General features: G+C 45.4%; 1 protein-coding gene across 12 annotated transcripts in view; it reads left to right on the forward strand.

The window, feature by feature from the left end:
- Positions 1-18,079, forward strand: part of Btrc (beta-transducin repeat containing E3 ubiquitin protein ligase) — a 180,123-nt gene extending 162,044 nt beyond the window's left edge. For all 12 annotated transcript variants that reach the window (XM_063244246.1, XM_063244253.1, XM_063244250.1 and 9 more), the window contains 7 exons: positions 101-219; positions 1,941-2,190; positions 2,763-2,881; positions 4,428-4,538; positions 7,598-7,676; positions 12,940-13,127; positions 14,091-18,079. In XM_063244246.1, coding sequence (XP_063100316.1) covers positions 101-219; positions 1,941-2,190; positions 2,763-2,881; positions 4,428-4,538; positions 7,598-7,676; positions 12,940-13,101 — 840 coding nt within the window. In that variant the 3' untranslated portion in view covers positions 13,102-13,127; positions 14,091-18,079. The remainder of the gene's footprint in view (positions 1-100; positions 220-1,940; positions 2,191-2,762; positions 2,882-4,427; positions 4,539-7,597; positions 7,677-12,939; positions 13,128-14,090) is intronic.
- Positions 18,080-19,710: the final 1,631 nt, after the last annotated feature.

Consider the following 19,710-nt stretch of genomic DNA (forward strand, 5'->3'; position numbering starts at 1 on the left):
CCTCACTGCTCTAGGCTTTGATTTTTGAGGGAATCAGAGCCAACAAGTCTCCACAAATCCATCATCACAGTGATCAGAAGGGTCTTGTTTGTCCTCTTAGATCTGGGATAAAAGCACACTGGAATGCAGGCGAATCCTCATGGGCCACACAGGTTCCGTGCTGTGTCTCCAGTATGACGAAAGGGTCATTGTGACTGGATCATCAGATTCCACAGTCAGGTAGGAACTTCAGTTGCTGAGTTTTGAACACTGAAACAGCTGATGTGCTCTGTTCTTTGTCATAGATAGTAATTTTGTACATCTCCTCATGAATGCAGTTCTGAAACCAAGAGGAAAAAAACCATCCATTTCCACTTTATTTGTGTCAATATAGAACCTAAAACATGATTTGGGAATGATTGGGTTAAATTTGTGCTTTGTTACATATAAGATACTATCCATTTTAATTTAGAAACCGTTCCATCCATGACAGAAATTTACCTTTATTGTAAACCTTGCATTCCTAGTGTCCCTTCAGAAGGAAGGGAGTAACATGAAAGGAAAGAAGCCTTTCTTTTCAAGTAGTTAAACTATATAGCACAGGCATTACCTCTTTAAAATATGGACAGGTAAGCAGTGCTGTCTTCCTGCCAGCCCCTCCCCTGCTGTCCTGGCAGTTTTTAATTGTGAGCTTCACTCAGGGAGGAAATTCAGTTTCCAGAGGCAGTGGTGGTTTGATGACACTGACATTATGCTGCTGGAGTCCAGTGTAGCTTGAGTTCTGGGTACCAGCAGCACTGCTGGAAGCCTCTGTTTGGAACTTGGCCTTAGGCTAAAGGGTTTAGCAAACATAATGCATCAAAAGTAACTTAAAAAAAAAAAAAACTAGTAAAAGCAGTTAACTCTGTGTTAAATTCTCTGAACTTACATGTTTGCCATTGGAAATTATGCTCTGTGACTAGAAAATGATGCCTCTACTTCTCATGTTTTTACTTCAAGGCATAGTAAACCAGCCCTTGCATTTGTCAACATTTAACATTTAACGGTGCTTGTGGAGTGCTTTACAGGAGCTCAAACACTGTACATTTGTAGGGTAAAGGAGAAATGTATTTCTTGTTTTTGTTTTTGTTGTTGCTTTGCAGTGCTGGAGATCGAACTTATGTGTGGTAGGCAAGTGCTGTACCACTGAGGTGTACCTCCAGCCCAGAAAAAAAGTTGTTTTTTTGTTTTTTTTTAAGAAGGAGGCCAAACTGTAAAACATAAAATATTATCAAAGCCACATTCATTATGCAGAAATAGAGTAACCAAAGTAACAGCAGAAAGTCTTCAAGCTGTCCAAGGGTCTCATGCTCTGCTTGAGAGCCCATAGTGGTAGTGGGAAGGCTTTTTTGACCTCCTTTCCTGCCACCCTGAGAAACGTGAAGTCTGGGCAGTCATGCCTCTGGAGCTGTGCATTGGGCCTGTAATCTTGGGCAATCACATCCACACCTACAGTAGTAAGTCTGTATCAGCAGCATCTTGGCCCATGTTGGTTCCAGTTCCTCAGGGTAGTTAATGGGCCGGTGCCAATGCTGGTGTTACTAATCAGACTCCTCATTTAAAATTTATCTCCTTAACAGTATCAAATTGACATCATTCATGATAACCTTGAACACTGGCCCAAATGATCAGGTGTTAGGAGCAGACGCTTCATCTTTGTCCTCCACAACTTTCCCAGATTTCAAGATTTAAGAGTACCACTAGGCAGCACCCCATCGTTATGCTTTTCCCAGTCTCTCTGTCCAGCCTCTTTCTATTGTTTCTGTATGGTCCATTATTACTCTACCTTAGTGCTGTAAAAGAAGATGAGAGTATAATACTTGCTCTGAAAGAATGGAGGGTATAGTGGGAGGCATTATATTCAAATATGGCTAATAAGTCATAGCTTTAGTACTGTCTTAACTCTCAGATATCCCTTCCAGAGTATGGGATGTGAATACAGGTGAAATGCTGAACACATTGATTCACCATTGTGAAGCAGTTCTTCACCTACGTTTCAATAATGGCATGATGGTGACCTGCTCCAAAGATCGCTCCATTGCTGTTTGGGACATGGCCTCCCCAACTGACATTACTCTCCGGAGGGTCCTGGTTGGACACCGAGCAGCCGTCAACGTTGTAGACTTTGATGACAAGTACATTGTTTCTGCATCTGGAGATAGAACTATAAAGGTAATAAGGCATTTTTCAGTAAGTCTCCAATTTAGAGTTCATGTAAAAATTTGATTGTTGATAGCTGCATTTATAGATATCACTGTAGGATACATTGATATTCAGTGTATCAGGGACAAGTGTTATATAAAAAGATGATGAGTAAGGCAGGTGGTAGGGTAGTTTTGGCTAGATACTTCATTCCTGTAAATGATGGTGGTGGGCTGGAGATGTGGCTTGCTGGCAAAGTACGTGTTTGGCATGCATAAGGCCCTAGGTTCAGCCCCCAACAACAGAAAATAATCATGGTGAGCATGAAAAGGTCAGGGGTAAATTTAAGTTCAAGAAAATGTATTCACAAGACCAGACAAACCGCATAGATCAGCTTGAAGAATTCCCATGTGATGCTAACCATTTTCTAATTAAACTAGTATTGCCATGAATTAAATGACTTGTTTGCTTTATTCTATATGTTTGAGAAATTGACTTCCCCTAGTGGTTCAGTCCTGTTCCTGCTTCCCTGAGACTCCATTCACCATAGATTTGACCAGAAAAAGAACCAAATCGCTCCTCAATGTCATTTTGTGCCTCAGGTATGGAACACAAGTACTTGTGAGTTCGTAAGGACCCTAAATGGACACAAGCGAGGCATTGCCTGTTTGCAGTACAGAGACCGGCTGGTGGTGAGTGGCTCATCTGACAACACTATCAGGTGAGCAGCAAGTGCCATTTCCAAGAAAAACCAGTGTTCCCAGGTTCAGTAAACAGATGAGATGGTTCTTCCGCTGTGGTGTTTACTATCAGGCATTTTCCTTTCTGTAGCTTCTTAGGGGTCTGCAGAGAGTCGGAGAGACAGCAGAGTAGTCTGTTTTGTATATATGTCTCCTTCCATAATAGTTTCATTCCCAGGTGGACCTGTTCCAGGTATACCCATCAATAAAGAAGTAACAAGAAGGCGACTGGGTTGAGGCAGAAGGCCAGGCTATGTAGCTTTGTCTGCAGTTGAAAGTACTAATAAGTAGCTGGTAAATGGTGTTAATGAATAGCCTTTTTTGTCACTATTATTTAAAGAAATAAATTTGTTTCTTTACTAAAAAGTGTGCAGTTTTGTCTTAACATTGCATGATTAGCCAAAGAATTAACCTGTCTGAAGATTTTTTTGGTTTTATTTTTTTCTTTTTATTTCATATGAAAATCATATGTTGGAGTACTTTGTTATATTTTTCCCCTTCACCAAAATGAATGATACAGATGTGTTTGGAAGAATTTGGAAGATTTACTCACCCTCTCCTTTTCTTCAGTGAATTACTGAGAAGATGCAGAGACCATTTTTTAAAATCAAGCAAGGAGTAAAGAAAAACAGATCATTTATACCTAAATTATCATTCTTGTTGATCACTTAGATTGGTCTGAAAGCAGACAGCCTTTTAAATCATCGCATGAAGGCTGGGGATTTAGCTCAGCGGCATAAGTGCCTGCCTGGCAAGCGTGCAGTCATGAGTTTGATCCCCGGTACCAAAACAAAACAAAATTATCATATGAAACTTTTTTAAAACTAGCTTTGTATGTCCATAACATGAAAGAAGACCGTCCTGGATGGTGAGTGAAAGAGAGGTGTCCTCAGAGCCAGCGGTGAGATGATGTGTGAGGACTGGGTTACCCAACGCTGGTCCCATTCCTTCTGGTGCTTTCAGGAAGCATCGCTCTCCTGGACTGGTCATTTCCTTTCCAGGAAACCGTGTGCACTGAGTTAGTCCCTTTTATGCTTGAGAGGACCTGGATATAAAGCATTGTGCTCTGAAAATACATACTACATTTGAGTTTACATCATATACTTGGGCAGAAGGAAAATACACTGATAACAATACACTTTTATATGAGTGATGATTGGTTTTATTTTTGTGGGATTTTTTGTTTGTTTGTTTGGGTTGGTTTTTTTTTGTTTTTTGTTTTTTGTTTTTTGTTGTTGTTTTTTTTTGTGTGTGTGTGTTTTTAGGTGTTTTTAAGGCAGGGTCTCCCTATGTAGTTCAGGCTGGTCCTGAAGTCACTAGGTAGCCCAAACTGACCTCGAACTCATGTTGATGATCTTCCTGTCTCAGCCTCCTGAGTGCTGGGATTACAGGTATGTACCACCACACCCAGCTGCTGTTACTAGTATTGTAATTATGGATTCTTAGAAGACATGTGAAGTATATTATTTTAAATGCCAAGCTTAGACAATACACAAAAAATTCACATAACTCAATTTTCTCTTCTAGATTATGGGACATAGAATGTGGTGCATGTTTACGAGTATTGGAAGGCCATGAGGAATTGGTTCGGTGCATTCGGTTTGATAATAAGAGGATAGTCAGTGGGGCCTATGATGGGTGAGTTCGCTAACACAGTTGGGAACGCATCTGACAGCTGGGGTGCAGAGGTGTGGCTCGGGTAGAGTGCAGGTTTTGCATGTATGAGACCCTGGTCACACACAACACACACACACACACACACACTATTTATACCATAATTCTTTCTAGCCTAACTAAAACCTTTTCTTATTTCCAAAAACTAACATGTCACAGAAAGAATCTAATACAATATTTCTTCAATGTATGTACTCACCTCTATTTTCTAAAATACTTTCTCATTTTATTATATTTTTTACACATGAATGTCAATTATTATTTTAGTTATTTGCTTGTAATATTGTCTGTCTTGCTCAATAAAGCAAAGAACCAGAAAAATCCACTTTACCAGGACCTATATATAAAATAGTAACTTATCAATAAATTGGAGACACTGGAAGGCAGTATCTTTGAGGCATAGTACATGGTAGCGTCTGGAATTTTGATCTCTTTGATTTTAATCTTGAGAGATTGCTAAAGTACAACTGTCTTGTCATCAATTCTAGCATTTCATTTTTAATGAATTCAGTAGTCTTTATTTTCCTGAGTCTAATTTCCAGAATAGAATCTATTCATGTTTTGAGCAGATCTCATGTCTAGCAACACTGAGTCCAGAGCAGATTCATACAAAAATATTTTCATTTCTGAAAAACACTATTTGTTTCTCATCAAAGTGCCTTATTTGTGGTGGGATAGGGGGAATGGAAGCTGCTGGCGGATGTTGGCGGCTTTTTAAATACTAGAAACCAACAGCATTAAGTTGGTTCCTGGGCTATTAACAATCCAGTAAACTGACCAGGCTGCAGAAGTGTATTCAGCTCACTTTCTTCTCTTGGAGTTACCCATCACTGTCAGACCCTTGGAAGGCTCTGCAGACTGTGTGGCATGTTCCAGATGGGTCAGTATTCTGTTTTCTGGTTTTGATTTGTCTCTACTTTTGGGGAGTTTTGTCTTTTATACAACTTGAGGAAGTGTAGGCTATATAGTGGCACCTCAGTTCATGAACTTGATTCTTTCCACGTTTCTGGTCACAGACTGAATTGGATAAGAACCAACTCAGATTTCCTCATAAAGTCAGCCTAACCACTGTATTTGATTGGATTCTAACCACTGTATTTGATTCGATTCTTATCCAATCCAGTTTATGACCAAAATCACTGTACTCGATTATAACCACCCTAACCACTGTATTTGATTCGATTCTCATCCAATCCAGTTTATGACCAAAATCATGGAAAGAAGTAAATTAATGAAGTGAAGTACCATTGTAATTGACTTTTAGAAGGGCATAACTATGCTAACTTCAATCAGAATGGGAGATTTGCTTGTTCAAAACGCAGAGCTCTTAAATGACATATAAAGGATCTTAAATGGATTCCAGATTTTGGTGCTTGAGATCTGGGCCATTCTCAGACTAGAAGGATGCCTGAAAAGTTTAGATTCCTGGGTCTAAGTAATCTCTTACCATTCAGAGTTCTCGTGGCCAGACACCACAGAGCACATCTGTAATCCCAGCTGCTGGAGAGGCTGAGAAAGAAGGGTGCAAGTTCAAGGGCAATTTAGTGAGAACTTGTCTTAAAACCAGCAAAACCAATTGGTTATGTAGCCCAGTGGTAGAGTATTTGCACAGATGTAGTGGCACTGGCGGGGGGGGGGGGGGTTGACGTTGCACAAAATCTCCACTTCCTTCCAGGCCTTCTACAAATTTATTATTAGCTATCTTCCATGTACTTAAAGCTAACCTGTTTCTTTTTCTTTCTTCTTCCTCTCGTCTTCCTCCTCTCTTCTTTTTCTTCTCTTTCTCCTTTTTATCCTTGAAATAAAATGGATTGGGGGGAAAGTAACCTGTTTCTTGATTTTTAGGATAGTCACATACATCCCCCTGCCCCATTAAGACCAATAACCTTGCCCAAGAATGATGAATACAAGGAACAGTTTTCCAAAACAAAATATATTCCTGTGAACTGGATTCCTAATGTAAACTCTTCACCATTCATATGTATTTCCTTGAGTTGCTGCTTTTCTTCCCCTGTATTTTCTATTGGAGAGGGGCAGATCCTTTACCTCAGACATTTATTGGTTCTTTGTATTTAGAATATGTTTACTAGCTGTCTTGGAATAGTCAGTCAGTTGTTGGCAACCATAGTTTTATTACCATGCTACAGAACATTAGAAGTTACTTCTCTCCAACTGTACCTGTTAATGATTCTCTCTCTCTGTCTCTCTGTTTCTCTCTCTCCTCACTTTGTTTTTGAGACAGAGTCTCACTATGTAGTTCAGGCTGCTTTGTACTGTAAGTACAATCCTCCCCCTCAGGTTCTTTAAAGTTAGGTTTATTGGTACATTTTAGATATGCATAACACTGACATTCATCATAAGGAGTTTGTACCTGCTCACAATGCAACTTCCCATTCCCCTCATCTCCCTTCAGATCCTCTTCTCATTTACAAAGCTTTGTTTCCATTTTTTGTTCTTTAACCTTTTATTTTTCTTTTCCTTTCCTTCCTTTCCCCCTTCTCTGTTCCTAGTTTTTCTTCCCATTTGAACGTTTTCTTCCTATTTCACAATATCTGTTACACATTTTGGTCCTTATTTTTACTTTGGTTTCTCACACCAGTGTGGTGTTTACACATGTCTAATTTATTTCCCTTAAGGGTATGGTCTCAGGGGCTGGGTATTTAGCTCAGTGGCATAAGCACCTACCTGCCTTGCAAGCAGGCGGTCGTGAGTTCGATCCCTGGTACCGATAAAAAAAAAAAATGTGGCAAGAGTATGGTCTCAGGGTGCATCTACTTAGCCATAAATGTCTCCAGTTTATCGTTCTTTATGGCAGAGTAGTATTCACCAAATGAAAGACTCACGTCTTTATTCACTGGTTGATGGGCATTTGGGCTGTTGCTAAGATTCAGCTATTAACTGAGTGTGCACTATAAACACGAATTTTCTTATCTCACTGTGGTATGATGCTTTTCATTCTCTCTTCCCTATATTTCCTTAATTGCGCTTTTGACTGAGGTTTTGTTCCGCTTTTTGATCATCAGAAAAATTAAAGTATGGGATCTCTTGGCTGCTCTGGACCCTCGTGCTCCTGCAGGGACTCTCTGCCTACGGACCCTGGTGGTAAGAGCCTTATTGTTGTTAAAGGAAGCCAGAAGGATAGTGGGTTAAATGTTCATATGCTGCAGATGTAGATCTGGATCAGATAGATCCTCACAAACCTGCTAAGCAGAAAGACAGCCAGCACACAGGAAAAAAACATGTTTATATAGTGCCTTTCATCCAGAGGTGCTTTCAAGTCTGTGTGAAGATGAACATGGTTTAACAGCTGCATGGCAACTCTGCGATGTTGTAGTATAGGAAGCAAATAAGAATGCTATACCACCAGGAGTCACAGAGTACTGAGGGAGAGGGAATATAATTACTCGGGTTGGAGCTTGTCCAGAATCTGAGGACCTGCACACCTGTTGCAAAAGTGCTCTGGGAATCTTGAGCACTCATGGTCAGTGCCTCAGTTCTGTATCACACTCGAGGGATGGTGCCTGCAGTAGCTCGGATCTGGTCGGGTACCCACTTTATGCACCCTCATGTGAGCTTCTTGCCATGTGGGGAAGGAAATCAAAGGACGACTGCAATTGGGGATACAGCTTAGTGGCAGGGCACTTGCCACCTGCCTAGTAAGCTCAAGACTTGTGGCCCTGGGTTAAATCCCCAGTATCACAAAACACAGGAAGAGGAGTGTCACCTCTACAAGCACTCGTGCTAGTCAAAGGCCCAGATCAGCAGCTGCTACTGCACATAGCAAATGAGCGGAGATGCCAAGGTGGCAGAATCTTCTGCACACCTCTGGAAAAGACAGGAGCAAGCACTCCAAGCTTAGTGTTTGAACCTGGCTCCTCATAGCTCGGCGCTCTTGGCTCAGACCTGTATGGATTTAGAGCATATTCTCTTAGAAGTGCCCCTTTGCCTGTGTATTTCACACATAGTCTTTAAGATACGTCCTGCTGTTTGCTTACAATTAATCTGACAAGTTTAATTGTCTGATGTTTTAAGGTACAGTTCACATGCAGGAAAACTGACCCTTCTTTAGTATGCTTCTGTGAACTTTGCAGCTGTATAGCATTTTTTTAGTTGTGTAATTCTTACTGCAATCAAGATACAGAACATTTCTGTCACCCCGTTTCATTAGGCTCCTGCATATCCTCACCTCCTAGCAGTTGTTAGCAGCCATTTGTCTGATTCCTCTTACTGCACTTTTGCTGTCTTGTGAATGCCATATAAATCAAGACCATGTGCAGACTTTTCTAACTTGGTTTGAGATATGACCATGTTGTTGTATGTGTTTGTACTTGGCTTCTTTGTATCCCTAAGTAGTATTTCAGTGGGGGATGAACCATTTTGTTTGTGCATCTGCCAGTTTAAGGGTGTTTGGGATGTGTCCCGTTCTCACTGGTTCTAAGTAAAGCCACTGAAAGTTTTCCTCTACAGGTTACTGTGTCCATACTTGTTTTCATTTCTCTCAGATAAATATTTTGGAGTGTAATTTCTGGATCCAGTGGTTTAAATTTAAAAGAAACTACCAGCTTGCTTCCCAAAGTAGCATATTAAATTTTGAAAAGGCAAAGCACTTTGCATTTTTACTGACTCTATGGAAGTTCTCTTTTTCCATTTCTTTTCCAGCACTTGGTATTGTCAGTAGACAAATCACAAACATTTGAGTGAATGTGCAGTTTGCATTTGTGTGATAACAGTAATAGCATCTTTTCATATGCTTATCTTTTGAAAAATGTCTGTTCAGACTTTGCAAACTGCTTGTCTGTCTGTCTTTTGCTGTAGTGTGCGTTGAACCCAGGACCTTTGCACTGAACTACATCCCAACTCTACTTGCAGTCCTCCTGTTTCACCCTCCGAGTATGCTAGAACTATAGATATATTCCACTACACCCATTTTATTAAATTATTTTTTAAAAACATTTTTGAGGTGAAATTAGCAGACAATAAAGTGAACATATTGAAAGTACCAGCATGATAAAAACGTTGACACAGGTGTACTAGTGAAGCCATGCGTGGTGATGTCCTCATCCCCATTGGTGATTCCTTCCCATCCTGCCTACCTCCAGACTCCCTTCCCTAAGCAGCCCCTTCCATCAAAGTTTGCATTTTCTAATGGTTTTATAAAAATGTACTGTGTAGTACATCCTCTTTCTTGCCTCTTTTCACTGAAAGATCAGTTACTTTTGTATATTCACCCTTGTTTTTGATGTGTATCAATAGTTCATTCCTTTTTTTTTAATCAGTACCGGGGATCAAACTCCCGACCACACGCTTTCAAGGCAGGCGCTTATGCCACTGAGCTAAATCCCCAGCCCCAGTTCATTCCTTTTTAAAATGTTGCTGAATAGGCAGAATGTAGAGGCACATGCCTTTAATCCTAGTACTGTGGAAGGCTGAGGCAGGCGGATCCCAAGTTTGAGCCTAGCTTGGTTAACTTAGCAAGTTACAAAGATGCTATCCTCAAATTTCTAAAAAAGTTTTTTTTTAAAAGAGCCAGAGAGGTCCTGGGTTTAACCCCCTAGTACCTCCCCTATTGCCAAAAAAGTTTTTATAAATATTTATAGACAAGTCTTTTTTTTTTTTTTTTTTTTTTTTTTTTTTAAAACAAAGTCTTGCTATGTAGTTCAAGCTGACCTTGAATTTACTGTATAATCCAGACTGGTTTTGAACTCAAGGCAATCTTCCTACCTAAGTGCTGGGATTATAGGCGTGCACCACCACACCCAGCCATGGGGTGTTTTTTTTTTTTTTTTTTTTTTTAATTCATTCTAATCTCCTCTGCTTTTTAATGGATATGTATAGAACATTTATGTTTAATGTAATTTTTATATGATTTTGAATCTATCATAGCGGTTTTCTGTTTTTCTTTATTTTTCTCCATTTTCTTGCCCTTTTGAGGGATTAGTTTTGAGGATTTTGTTTTACCTCCATTTCTGAGTTACTAGTTGCATGTAGTAGTCTCAGAGTGAGCAAGAGAATATGTATCTTCATTGAGGTGTAATAGCAAGTGATATTGTATCATTTCATATGTAAAGGAAGGGGCCGGGAATTTAGCTTACTGGCATGAGCGCCTGCTTGGCAAGCGCAAGGTCATGAGCTTGATCCCTGGTACCCGCCCCCTGCAAAAAAATCTATACAACATATGTAAAGGAAGAAACTTAAAACACCATATTTCCATTTTTCCTCTCCCATCCATGCAAAAATCTATTAGTGCCATGGATTTTATTTCTGTATACATCATTATTCCGACACCACATCATTTAAAAAGAGCTAAGATGAGGCCAGGGATTTGGCTCAGTGGTTCTAACACTTGCCTGGTAAGTGTGAGATCATGAGTTCAATCTATGGTCAAAAAAAACCAAAAAACAAAAAAACAGCTGGGATGGGGCTGGGGATTTAGCTCAGTGGCATAAGCACCTGCCTTGTAAGCAGGCAGTTGTGAGTTCAATCCCCAGTACCAATAAAAAGGAAAAAGACAAAAAAAAAAAAAAAAAAAAAAACCAGCTGGGATGTAGTTTCGTGACAGAGTACATTCCTGGCATGGTGGTTCTGCATTGGAGCCAGACAGCCAGGTCTAATACTTTTGAGACTATTATAGTTTGTTTTTGGACCTCCCCACCCAAGCCTCAAGCAATCATGGACCTGGCTGCATGTAGTGTTTGTGATTGGTTAGTTGTCTAGTACTGGGATTGGCAGTGTGAGTGCTGTGCCCACCCAGGGGTGGAACCCACAGTGTAAGGGGGAGAAGGCATGTCTTTCCTCTTTTGCTTGGTCTACTTTTACCGTTTGTGGTAGCCATGAATGGCGGCCCCACTATGCCACCATGCCTTAGAGCCAACTGAGTATGGACTTAAACCTCCAAAATTGTAAGAAATAAGCCTTCCCTTCCCTAATTTTGGGCATCAGGTATTTTGTCTCAGTGAGAGAAAAGTTACCAAGACAGAGACCATGAAGTAAAATAAATCTTTACTCTTTATCAAATTTTTATCAAGTTTTCAACATTGGTCACAGTGATGGAAAGGTGGTTAATATAAAGGTCTAGCAAGTTAATACACCATGCTAACTCTAGCCTGAAGAAAGCTGGAATACCTGTATTAATTTCAGACAGAGCCAACTCCAGAGCAGGGAATATCAGGGATAAAACGAGCATTGCGTACTGATACAGGGCCAGTATATATATATACTATACGAAGTATTGACATGAAATTCAAAACTAGTCAGCCCAAGTATGAGCCCAGCCCTGGCAACCTAGCAAAACCCTGACTCCAAAAAGCAAAAGAAATAGGGGCATTGAGAATGTAATTCAGTGCAAAGATCTTGGATTTAATCCCTAATGTGCGTGTGTGTCTGTCTGTCTGTCTCTCTCTCACACATACACACACACACACACAGAGTCTAAACAAATTGATAGCATGTCTTGGTTACTTTTCTCTAGTTGCTGAGACAAAATACCTAACACCCAAAATGAAGAAAGAAAAGGTTTATTTATCTTAGAGTTTTGGAGGTTTCAGTCCTTACTCAGCTGGCTCCAAAGTAGGCTGGCATGACTGAGGGGCAACTGTTATGGCAGCCACAAACAATAAGAGCAAAAAGGGCGGGGAGGAGAAAACACACCTTTTTCCCTCTCTTACATTGTATGCCAGCTCCACCCCTAGGCAGGTGCAGCACTCACACTGCCAGCCCCAGAGCTAGACAATGAACCAATCACAAACGCTAGATTCAGCTGCCTCCATGACTGCATGAGGCTTGGGGGCCCAGTACACATAAGCTATAACACAGTATTAAGAGTGGCTAGCAAGGGTATGAGAATGCCTTCTAGATCTAGGCTGTTGGAAGTCATCTGTGTCTGGATCAGGGCAGCAGTTAGGAGGAATCATGTACTAGATCTTACACCCATTTATGAAAGCCAGATGGTTGACTTTCATGAATTTTGCAAACTGGTTGATATGCCATGACATCTGTACAGTTGTAGTGTTACAAAGTGAGGAAGTTTAATTGGTAAGTAGTTTCTAGCATATCATTGTTAGCACTCTCCACCCTTTAGTTTCCTGACCGTAGAAGTAATTTAGAGATGGAAAGGAGATAAGGCAAGGGAGGCCCTGAAAAATGTGCTTCTCTAGCCCAAGCCACAGAATTGGTAGCAGGAAACTAGGGTATTGTTTTCCACTGCAGAATATCACTATTTTGTTCCTGAAGTCAGACCCTAGTATTTGACTTTCCATCCTACCTGTAGCAAACAAAATTTTCCTTCCATATTTGGCTGTGATAGCATGTTGTGTCCTTGTGCTTTCAAGTAGTTCAGATTCTTATCCTTTGCTTTCTCCTTTTTTAGGAGCATTCTGGAAGAGTTTTCCGCCTCCAGTTTGATGAATTCCAGATTGTCAGTAGTTCACACGATGACACCATCCTCATCTGGGACTTCCTAAATGACCCAGCGGCCCAAGCAGAGCCCCCTCGCTCCCCGTCACGAACGTACACCTACATTTCCAGATAGATCCCCTCCAGACCTTACTTGCCCAGGTAGGAGCAGCCTTGTGTTGTGGGGAGGGGCGCTGGTGGCTGCCACTTCCCCTTCTTGGACCTTTCTCACCAAGCCCTGAGGAGCAGGAGACACAGACAGAGAAGGGGCAGGCCGCAGAGCCGGGCACCACTTCCACCCAGGCACCCAGCCTGCAGTCCAGAGGGAAACCCTACATTTAGGGTGCCCCTCAGTAGAAGGCATTGTGAGTTCTCATGATTTTCAGAGCAGCTGCAGGCTTAGGCACTAGAATCTGTTCTCTGTGAAGGGCTGGGGAAGGGAGGGGGCTGTACAAGCTACAACAGTACAACAGACAACAGTCCATGTTTTACCACTGTAGCATTTGGGTAACCCACATTTTTATCACTGTCTCTAGCTGGTTGCCTCTGTCACTGTCCTCCTCTCACCCTCCTAAAACAGATGTCCCCCAGGAGTGTCTCAGGCTTTCAGACTAAGCTCCCTTCATGGGCTGATTTACCTTTTCTTGAAGCTTTCAGCTCTTGCTTCACATTTCTGTGTCTATGACACGGTTTATGTCTCCAGGCCTGCCATCTGCACATCTGTCCTTAGGGTTCCCAGCCACTGTCCACCATCCCCACACCTTCTCTTCTTGAGTGGCCCCACTGTGTCCCTGGCCACTCAGGCAGAAGCTCTAAGCCACCTGCACCTGTTCCACCCTCTAGGGAGCAGAGAGAGCTTGGCATCTTGGCCTCCAGTGCACCACTGCTTGCGCGCTCCTGTAGCTCCCTGGATGCATCCACAGCCTTGCCCTCTGCCAGCCCAGTCCTCCCATAGCCAGGGCAGCTAGGACAGAAGCCCCAGCACTGCATGTACAGGGCATGGCCTTGGGGAAGGTCCCCTGGGCCCCCCTTCTGGTTGATAGGCAAGTGAGCATTCTTTTGCTTCCAGAGCAGGGGAGATGTACGGGCCAAGGGGTGGTGACTGTTCCCTGTGTCTGCTCACAGGACTCATTAAAGTTGCGGTATTCAACATATCTGCAAACAGTAACAATCAGACTCCGACCTGGATCCCTGGACCTGCGAGGAGCAGGGCTTCGAGACTCCTGGTGGGAGACAGCTGGCCTGCGCTGACCAGGGCAGCCTGCGTGATGCAGCAGCTGCTTCAATGCTGCTATCAGAAGATGTCTTCTGTCTCAAGTGAATGCTGGGGACTGTTGCTACTCCCCTTGCCCTCTCCTGTCCCTCACACCTGTTCCTCCTCCATTGGGTTCCAGACAAAGATGACTTACAAATATATTTAGTGTTTGGACAGAATCTCTCTTGCTTTGCCACTAAGCAGAAGAACTAAATTCCCCACATAGCCCACTTCTTGGGACAGGAGGATGCAGCTTCCGGGCAGACAGAGCCCAGTGTCACCATGTTACTGCAGTGCCAGCTCCTGGCCAGAGCAGAGGAGACCGCACCCTGACAGCCTCTGAGAGAAGGGAAGAAAGGCCAAGTGCACGCCCCAGCCCCAGCCCCAGCCCTGGCCATGGAGGAGGCATGTGGTAAGTGTCCTGTCAGCCTGAGGCGGGCCGCTGGAGACATGTGGAGGCGCGCACCCATCCAGCACTGTGGCGGACCCAGCCTTCTGGCCGCACGGTCATCCTTCTTGAAACTCCTCCTCCTCCTCCCCTTCCTCCTCCTCCTTCTCCTCCTCCTCCTCCTCGTCCACCACCCGAGGGGAGGGGCAGGAGCTTCCTGGGCTCTATCAGCGCTGCCTCTTTCTGGACTCAGCAGTCTCCTGGATTTCATGTAGAGTGCAGAACGGAGTTGCTGATTGCATTCCTCTCATTAACACTTAGATGTGTAATAAAAGGCATTGTGCTTCATCTTAAATCACTGGTAAGGCTCCACCTGCAGAAGGGTTTGCAGTGGCTGGAGCCCGTGCTAGTGCATCCTGCGGAATGGTTTCGCCTCTGATGTCCGCCTCACAGCACGAGACCCAGGCACCTGCAACTGCCAGGACCACCAGCACTAAGGAGGCAGGCGGAAGTCAGAGCTGCTGTCTCTTTCCTACAGGCCAGTAAATATGGCTTGGAAATTGGTCTGACCAGCTCAGTCTTGCATTGCAGAACCTTGCTTTTGCTTCTTCCAAAACCAGTGTTAGCAAAAGGGCCACAATGCCAGAGAGGGGATCAGATTTAAGTTTGGCACACAGGGTTTATTGGTGGGGCAGAAACTGCCTTCTCTTTTCTTCCTCTTGCCTTTCATCTGCTCTCTCCTTCCCTGACCATTAAAATGTCTCTGGCAGTTGAAGAACATAAATATAGGCCAGGGATTTAGCTCAGTGGCACAGCACCTGCCTGGCAATCATGAGGTCCTGAGTTCAAGTTCCAGGACCCCCAAAAAATAAACCACGATGAATACTACAGGGTCAAGGCCCAGCTGGCCCCTCGGAAAGCAGCTGTGTGGGCTTCGTAACCAGTGGCTCCAGTGCCCAGGTGCATGTGCCGCTCCAACTAAGAGCATCGAGAACCCCAGCTTGATCGCTCTGGCCGCAGGGGCAGCCTGGCAGTGCCTGTGTGCTCCCTGGAAGCTGGGCAGTGAGGCCCCTCGTTCTTATCTTTGACCCATGTGGCTGAGCCTAGGGAAAACCCTGCTTACACAGTCACTGTAGGAAGAGCAGATGGGGACCAGCTGCACACGGCCTCCAGCCTAGCCACTGTGAGCTCATCAGGGCAGGTGGGAGAAGAGGAGGCTGCCTCTCCCCAGCTTGGAGGAAGATCCCGGACCAAGGGCAGCGCTCATGTGAGAGGCAGCCCGCGCGTGTGCCGTTTTCCCGTTCTGCTTTACAGCTGCTTTTACGCTTTCAGTCTCGAGTTGTAATTCCTTCTCAGCTCCCAAATGCTGCAGAGCCTTGCTTCTCCAGGGCTCCTCCTGGTCTATCGAGTTGTGTATTGATGGCTCCTTGATAGGTCAAAGGTTGTGCTGCAGATGAAGAGCTGTCGGGCCCTGACACCCAGGTCAGACACTGTAGAGGTGTGGGGTTCACGCTGTTGCAGTACTGTCCAGTAGCCGTACCTCCCTCGCCCTCTGCTGTGTGCTACTGTGGAGAGGGAGCAGGCCGGGGTGCAGCCTGCAGCAGAGTACTTCCTGGCGGGTGTGAGACCCTGGCACGTGCTGAGTGCCACCAAAGGGGAACAAGATATGGGGCGGTTGGGTGCCCATGGCCGGGACTCAGCCCTTGTCTGGGGTGCTCTGGAGGAGCACAGTGGAGATGCCAGTCCAGCATGTCTGACGGGGCGGGGGTGGGCCTGCAGGGTAGCGTCTGACACTGTCCTCCCTGCTGCCCAAGGGAGATGGGAATGAAGTTAAGTGGTCTGAAAACTGAATCGCTCGCCTTGCTCATCTCTGGGGGTCATTTACCAGTTCATGTAGGAGGAATAATCAGGTAAGTAGGAGTTCATTTCCAGAGAAGGTGAACCCCACTTACCATCTCTGCATGGTTTCAGTGGGAATTGATTATCACAAATCCCAGCTGGGGTTTTAAAACATGGAAAATTTGACCTTTGTGGAAAGAAAAGAAACAAAGACATCCTGGCACAGTTAAAGGAAGTAGGAAAAGAGCTCCACGTGTGAAGCTCTTTTTCCTGAGATTCCCTTGCACTGAAAGGACCCTATCTTTGAAGATGGGAGAGAGGCGCTGTGCTCTGTGGCTGCTGACAGCACGAGCTTTTCTCTGAGTGCAGTGTGAGAGTGCGTGTGCATTTGGAGGGACCGATGACACTTGTCCCACATGCAGAGCGAACTCTGAGACTTTACTCACAAGTAATAAAGCCTGGCTCTCAAAACTTGTTTTGGGGGTGGGCAGAGGAGGAAAAAGCCATCACTGGTCATCCTAACACTTGATTGTGTGTGGAAACAACTGAGTTGGGTTGAAAGTGAATATTGGCAATCATGAGGTCTATTTTTCCCTAGAATTGGATTAGGTTCCTTGGCATTATTGATGTTAGCATCTTCCTTGCACCTTATACCTGTAACCCAGAGGTAGACACAGCCCAGCCCAGAGTGGCTGGCCGCAGGTCAGGCTGTACCTTACCTCTGGAGTCATCCAAGGTGCTTTCGGGTAGTAAGTGGAGTGTGGAGATGCCCACCCTGTGATGGTCACCTCAAGTTGACCTCATGACCAGCTTGCACTACTGCCTCCACACTTGGGTGAGTGCGCAGACGGCCAGCTGGGTTTGTCCCCCTCTGCTGAGGTCCCACAGTGTGGCCAGGCTGGGCAGTTCAAGCCTCTTAAGTGCAGGCTCAGCTCAGCCACTCTTAGGGCAGCAAAGGCAACCTTCTGGAGCTTTCAGTGATGCTGCCCACTGCAGCACTCACGTCGCAGGGCCCACCAGTGTCTCGGGGAACAAATTGAGCTTTGCTTCTGGTTCTCTTTAATCCGTAGTCCATCTGTGGCACCAGAATCCTTGGAGACAGAAAACAAAGGAACATGATCATTTCATACAGAACTAAACTCCTCTGACATCTAGACTCCCTTCTGTCAGAAGTCGAGCACCCACAAACTAAAATTTCCTGGAAGCAGTGACCCCCTGAACCACCCAGCTGGCTCTCTTAACACCTAGCTGGGGTGGGTTGGGGTACTTGTGGCTCTGTGTGTGTGTGTGTGACTTGCTCTCCTGATCCTTCCTCCTCTTGGACACTGCAGAAAAAGACCAGCTAGACGGTTAGAGATGGGTCCCAAGAAAGCGAATGCCTTCCCAAATCAGTGGTTACGTAAGCCCAAGCAGCAGGGCCAGGATGTCCAGAGAGCGTGCGCCCTGGCAGTGGGGCTAGGCCAGCGCGCGGGTTTGTGGAGCTCTTGCGTGGGCCACTCTCCGTTCTGTCTGTCCCCGAGTGCTGACTGCTTTGACTTCTGTGATCATGTGACAGTGATGTGTAGTCAGTGTACCAGTATGTTTAGATTTTTTTAACTTCAGAAAAAAATAAATGACAGATGTATGATTAAAGTCAATTTCCCAATTGTGTTTTTCCCTGAGGTGGCCTGTTTCTTTGAACCAACATGAACAGGGCTGTAACTTTCTCCGTGAATGAGTCATTGCACAGATGTACAAATGTACGTGTGCACTGTGGATGAATCCTCCTGGGACGCTGACCATGAGATCAGGATGGACCAGGTGACTAAGCCTGGGTTCCCCATGGTGCACATGGTGTCTGTTGATCAAGGTGAAGTCATGGTGATGTCCATTTGCAAATCGGTCAGCCCAGCCCAGCCTGAACCCACAGTCTTAAGTTTCCTCTGCCACTCAGTAGGTGAGGGGACGCCACTTTTCCCCGCACTCCTTTCTCTTGCCTTTGAGCCTCTCAGGAGAGAGCCCAGGCCAGGGACCTGCAGAGACACTGCTGTCCCCAGGGGAGTCCCTGCCACCTCCTGCCCAGGGTCAGAGGGGCTTCTCCATTTCCTGCTCCTCCTGTGGTGCTGTAAGCAGGGCCCTTGGAGCTGACTCACGCAGGCTTCAGACCTTGGACCGAGACAGCTCTGGCTGCCCAGGCTCCCTGTTTGATATGAACACTTCTGGCCGTTTTTGTGGGTCTGGCTCTGGCAGTGCCCAGCCCTGGGTCTACCTGGCACTGGAGCTGGAGGAGTATTAGAGCGTTAGGTAGACCCAGCCTTTTGCCAGTGAGGGAACTGAGAAGCAAGAAAGAGGTCCAGCCAGGTGTGATACTCACATGTCATCCCAGCACTCAGGAGGCAGAGACAGAAGGGTTACCATGAATTGAGCCCTGCCTGGGCTACATAATAAGTTCAAGGCCAGCCTGAACTAGAGAGCAAAACCCTGTCTCAAAGATTCAAAGACCACCTTGGTGTCAGTTCCCCAGCAGGCCCCACCCCAAAGGTCAGAGCAGAGCACTGCGCAGCCGCCAGCCGCTCCTGCTGGGTTCCAGAGCACAGGACCAAGGAGCCTGACACTGAGGTGCCTGGGTCTTTCTCCAGCCTGGCACGGAGGGGACAGCCAGCTAGACACTGCCCAGAGGCTCGAGCCTTGGGTCCCTCCCCTAAACCTATAGCTGCCTTCAGCAAAGACCAAGAGGAGGAGACCTCTCTGCCGTCTAACTGGCTCTTGCCAATTAAGAGGGTTTTATTAGGCTGCTAATTAAAGGCACTTTGTTAGCAGCAGGAGAGGCTGAGTGGGTGACTGGTGTGATGGAGACAACACTGGAAACTTTCCTCCCCGTGGAAGCACAGCCCCTAGGAACTGCAGTCCCCAGCCTCTCCTGCTGCGCCTGCCACACCCCTTGCATTCAATTAGCAGCTCTGAGGAAAGCAGGTCATTACCAAGCCGGGTCAGAGCCCCCCACCATCACCGAAGGCCACAGGAGCACCACAAGGAGGGGCCCAGGGCCCCAGGAGGGCACCCTCACACCCCTGCCCGGGTACTGCAGGTGTCAGCAGGACCTGCCAAAGCACCAGTCACTTGGTCACACCGAGTCCCCGCTCCCCCTTCCCCGTGCCAGCCCTATCCCCTGCAGGCTCTGAGTGGGTGGCAGAGGAGTCGCAGGCCTCTAGCTCGGTGCCCCTGAGCTCGCAGGAGACCAGTGGCAGCTCCCTTGCACGTACAAAGACAAGGTCACTGCTGCA

Source organism: Cavia porcellus, unplaced genomic scaffold, assembly GCF_034190915.1.
Source record: "Cavia porcellus strain 051 isolate PalLab524CR breed Dunkin Hartley unplaced genomic scaffold, mCavPor4.1 scaffold_2, whole genome shotgun sequence".
NCBI lineage: Eukaryota > Metazoa > Chordata > Mammalia > Rodentia > Caviidae > Cavia > Cavia porcellus.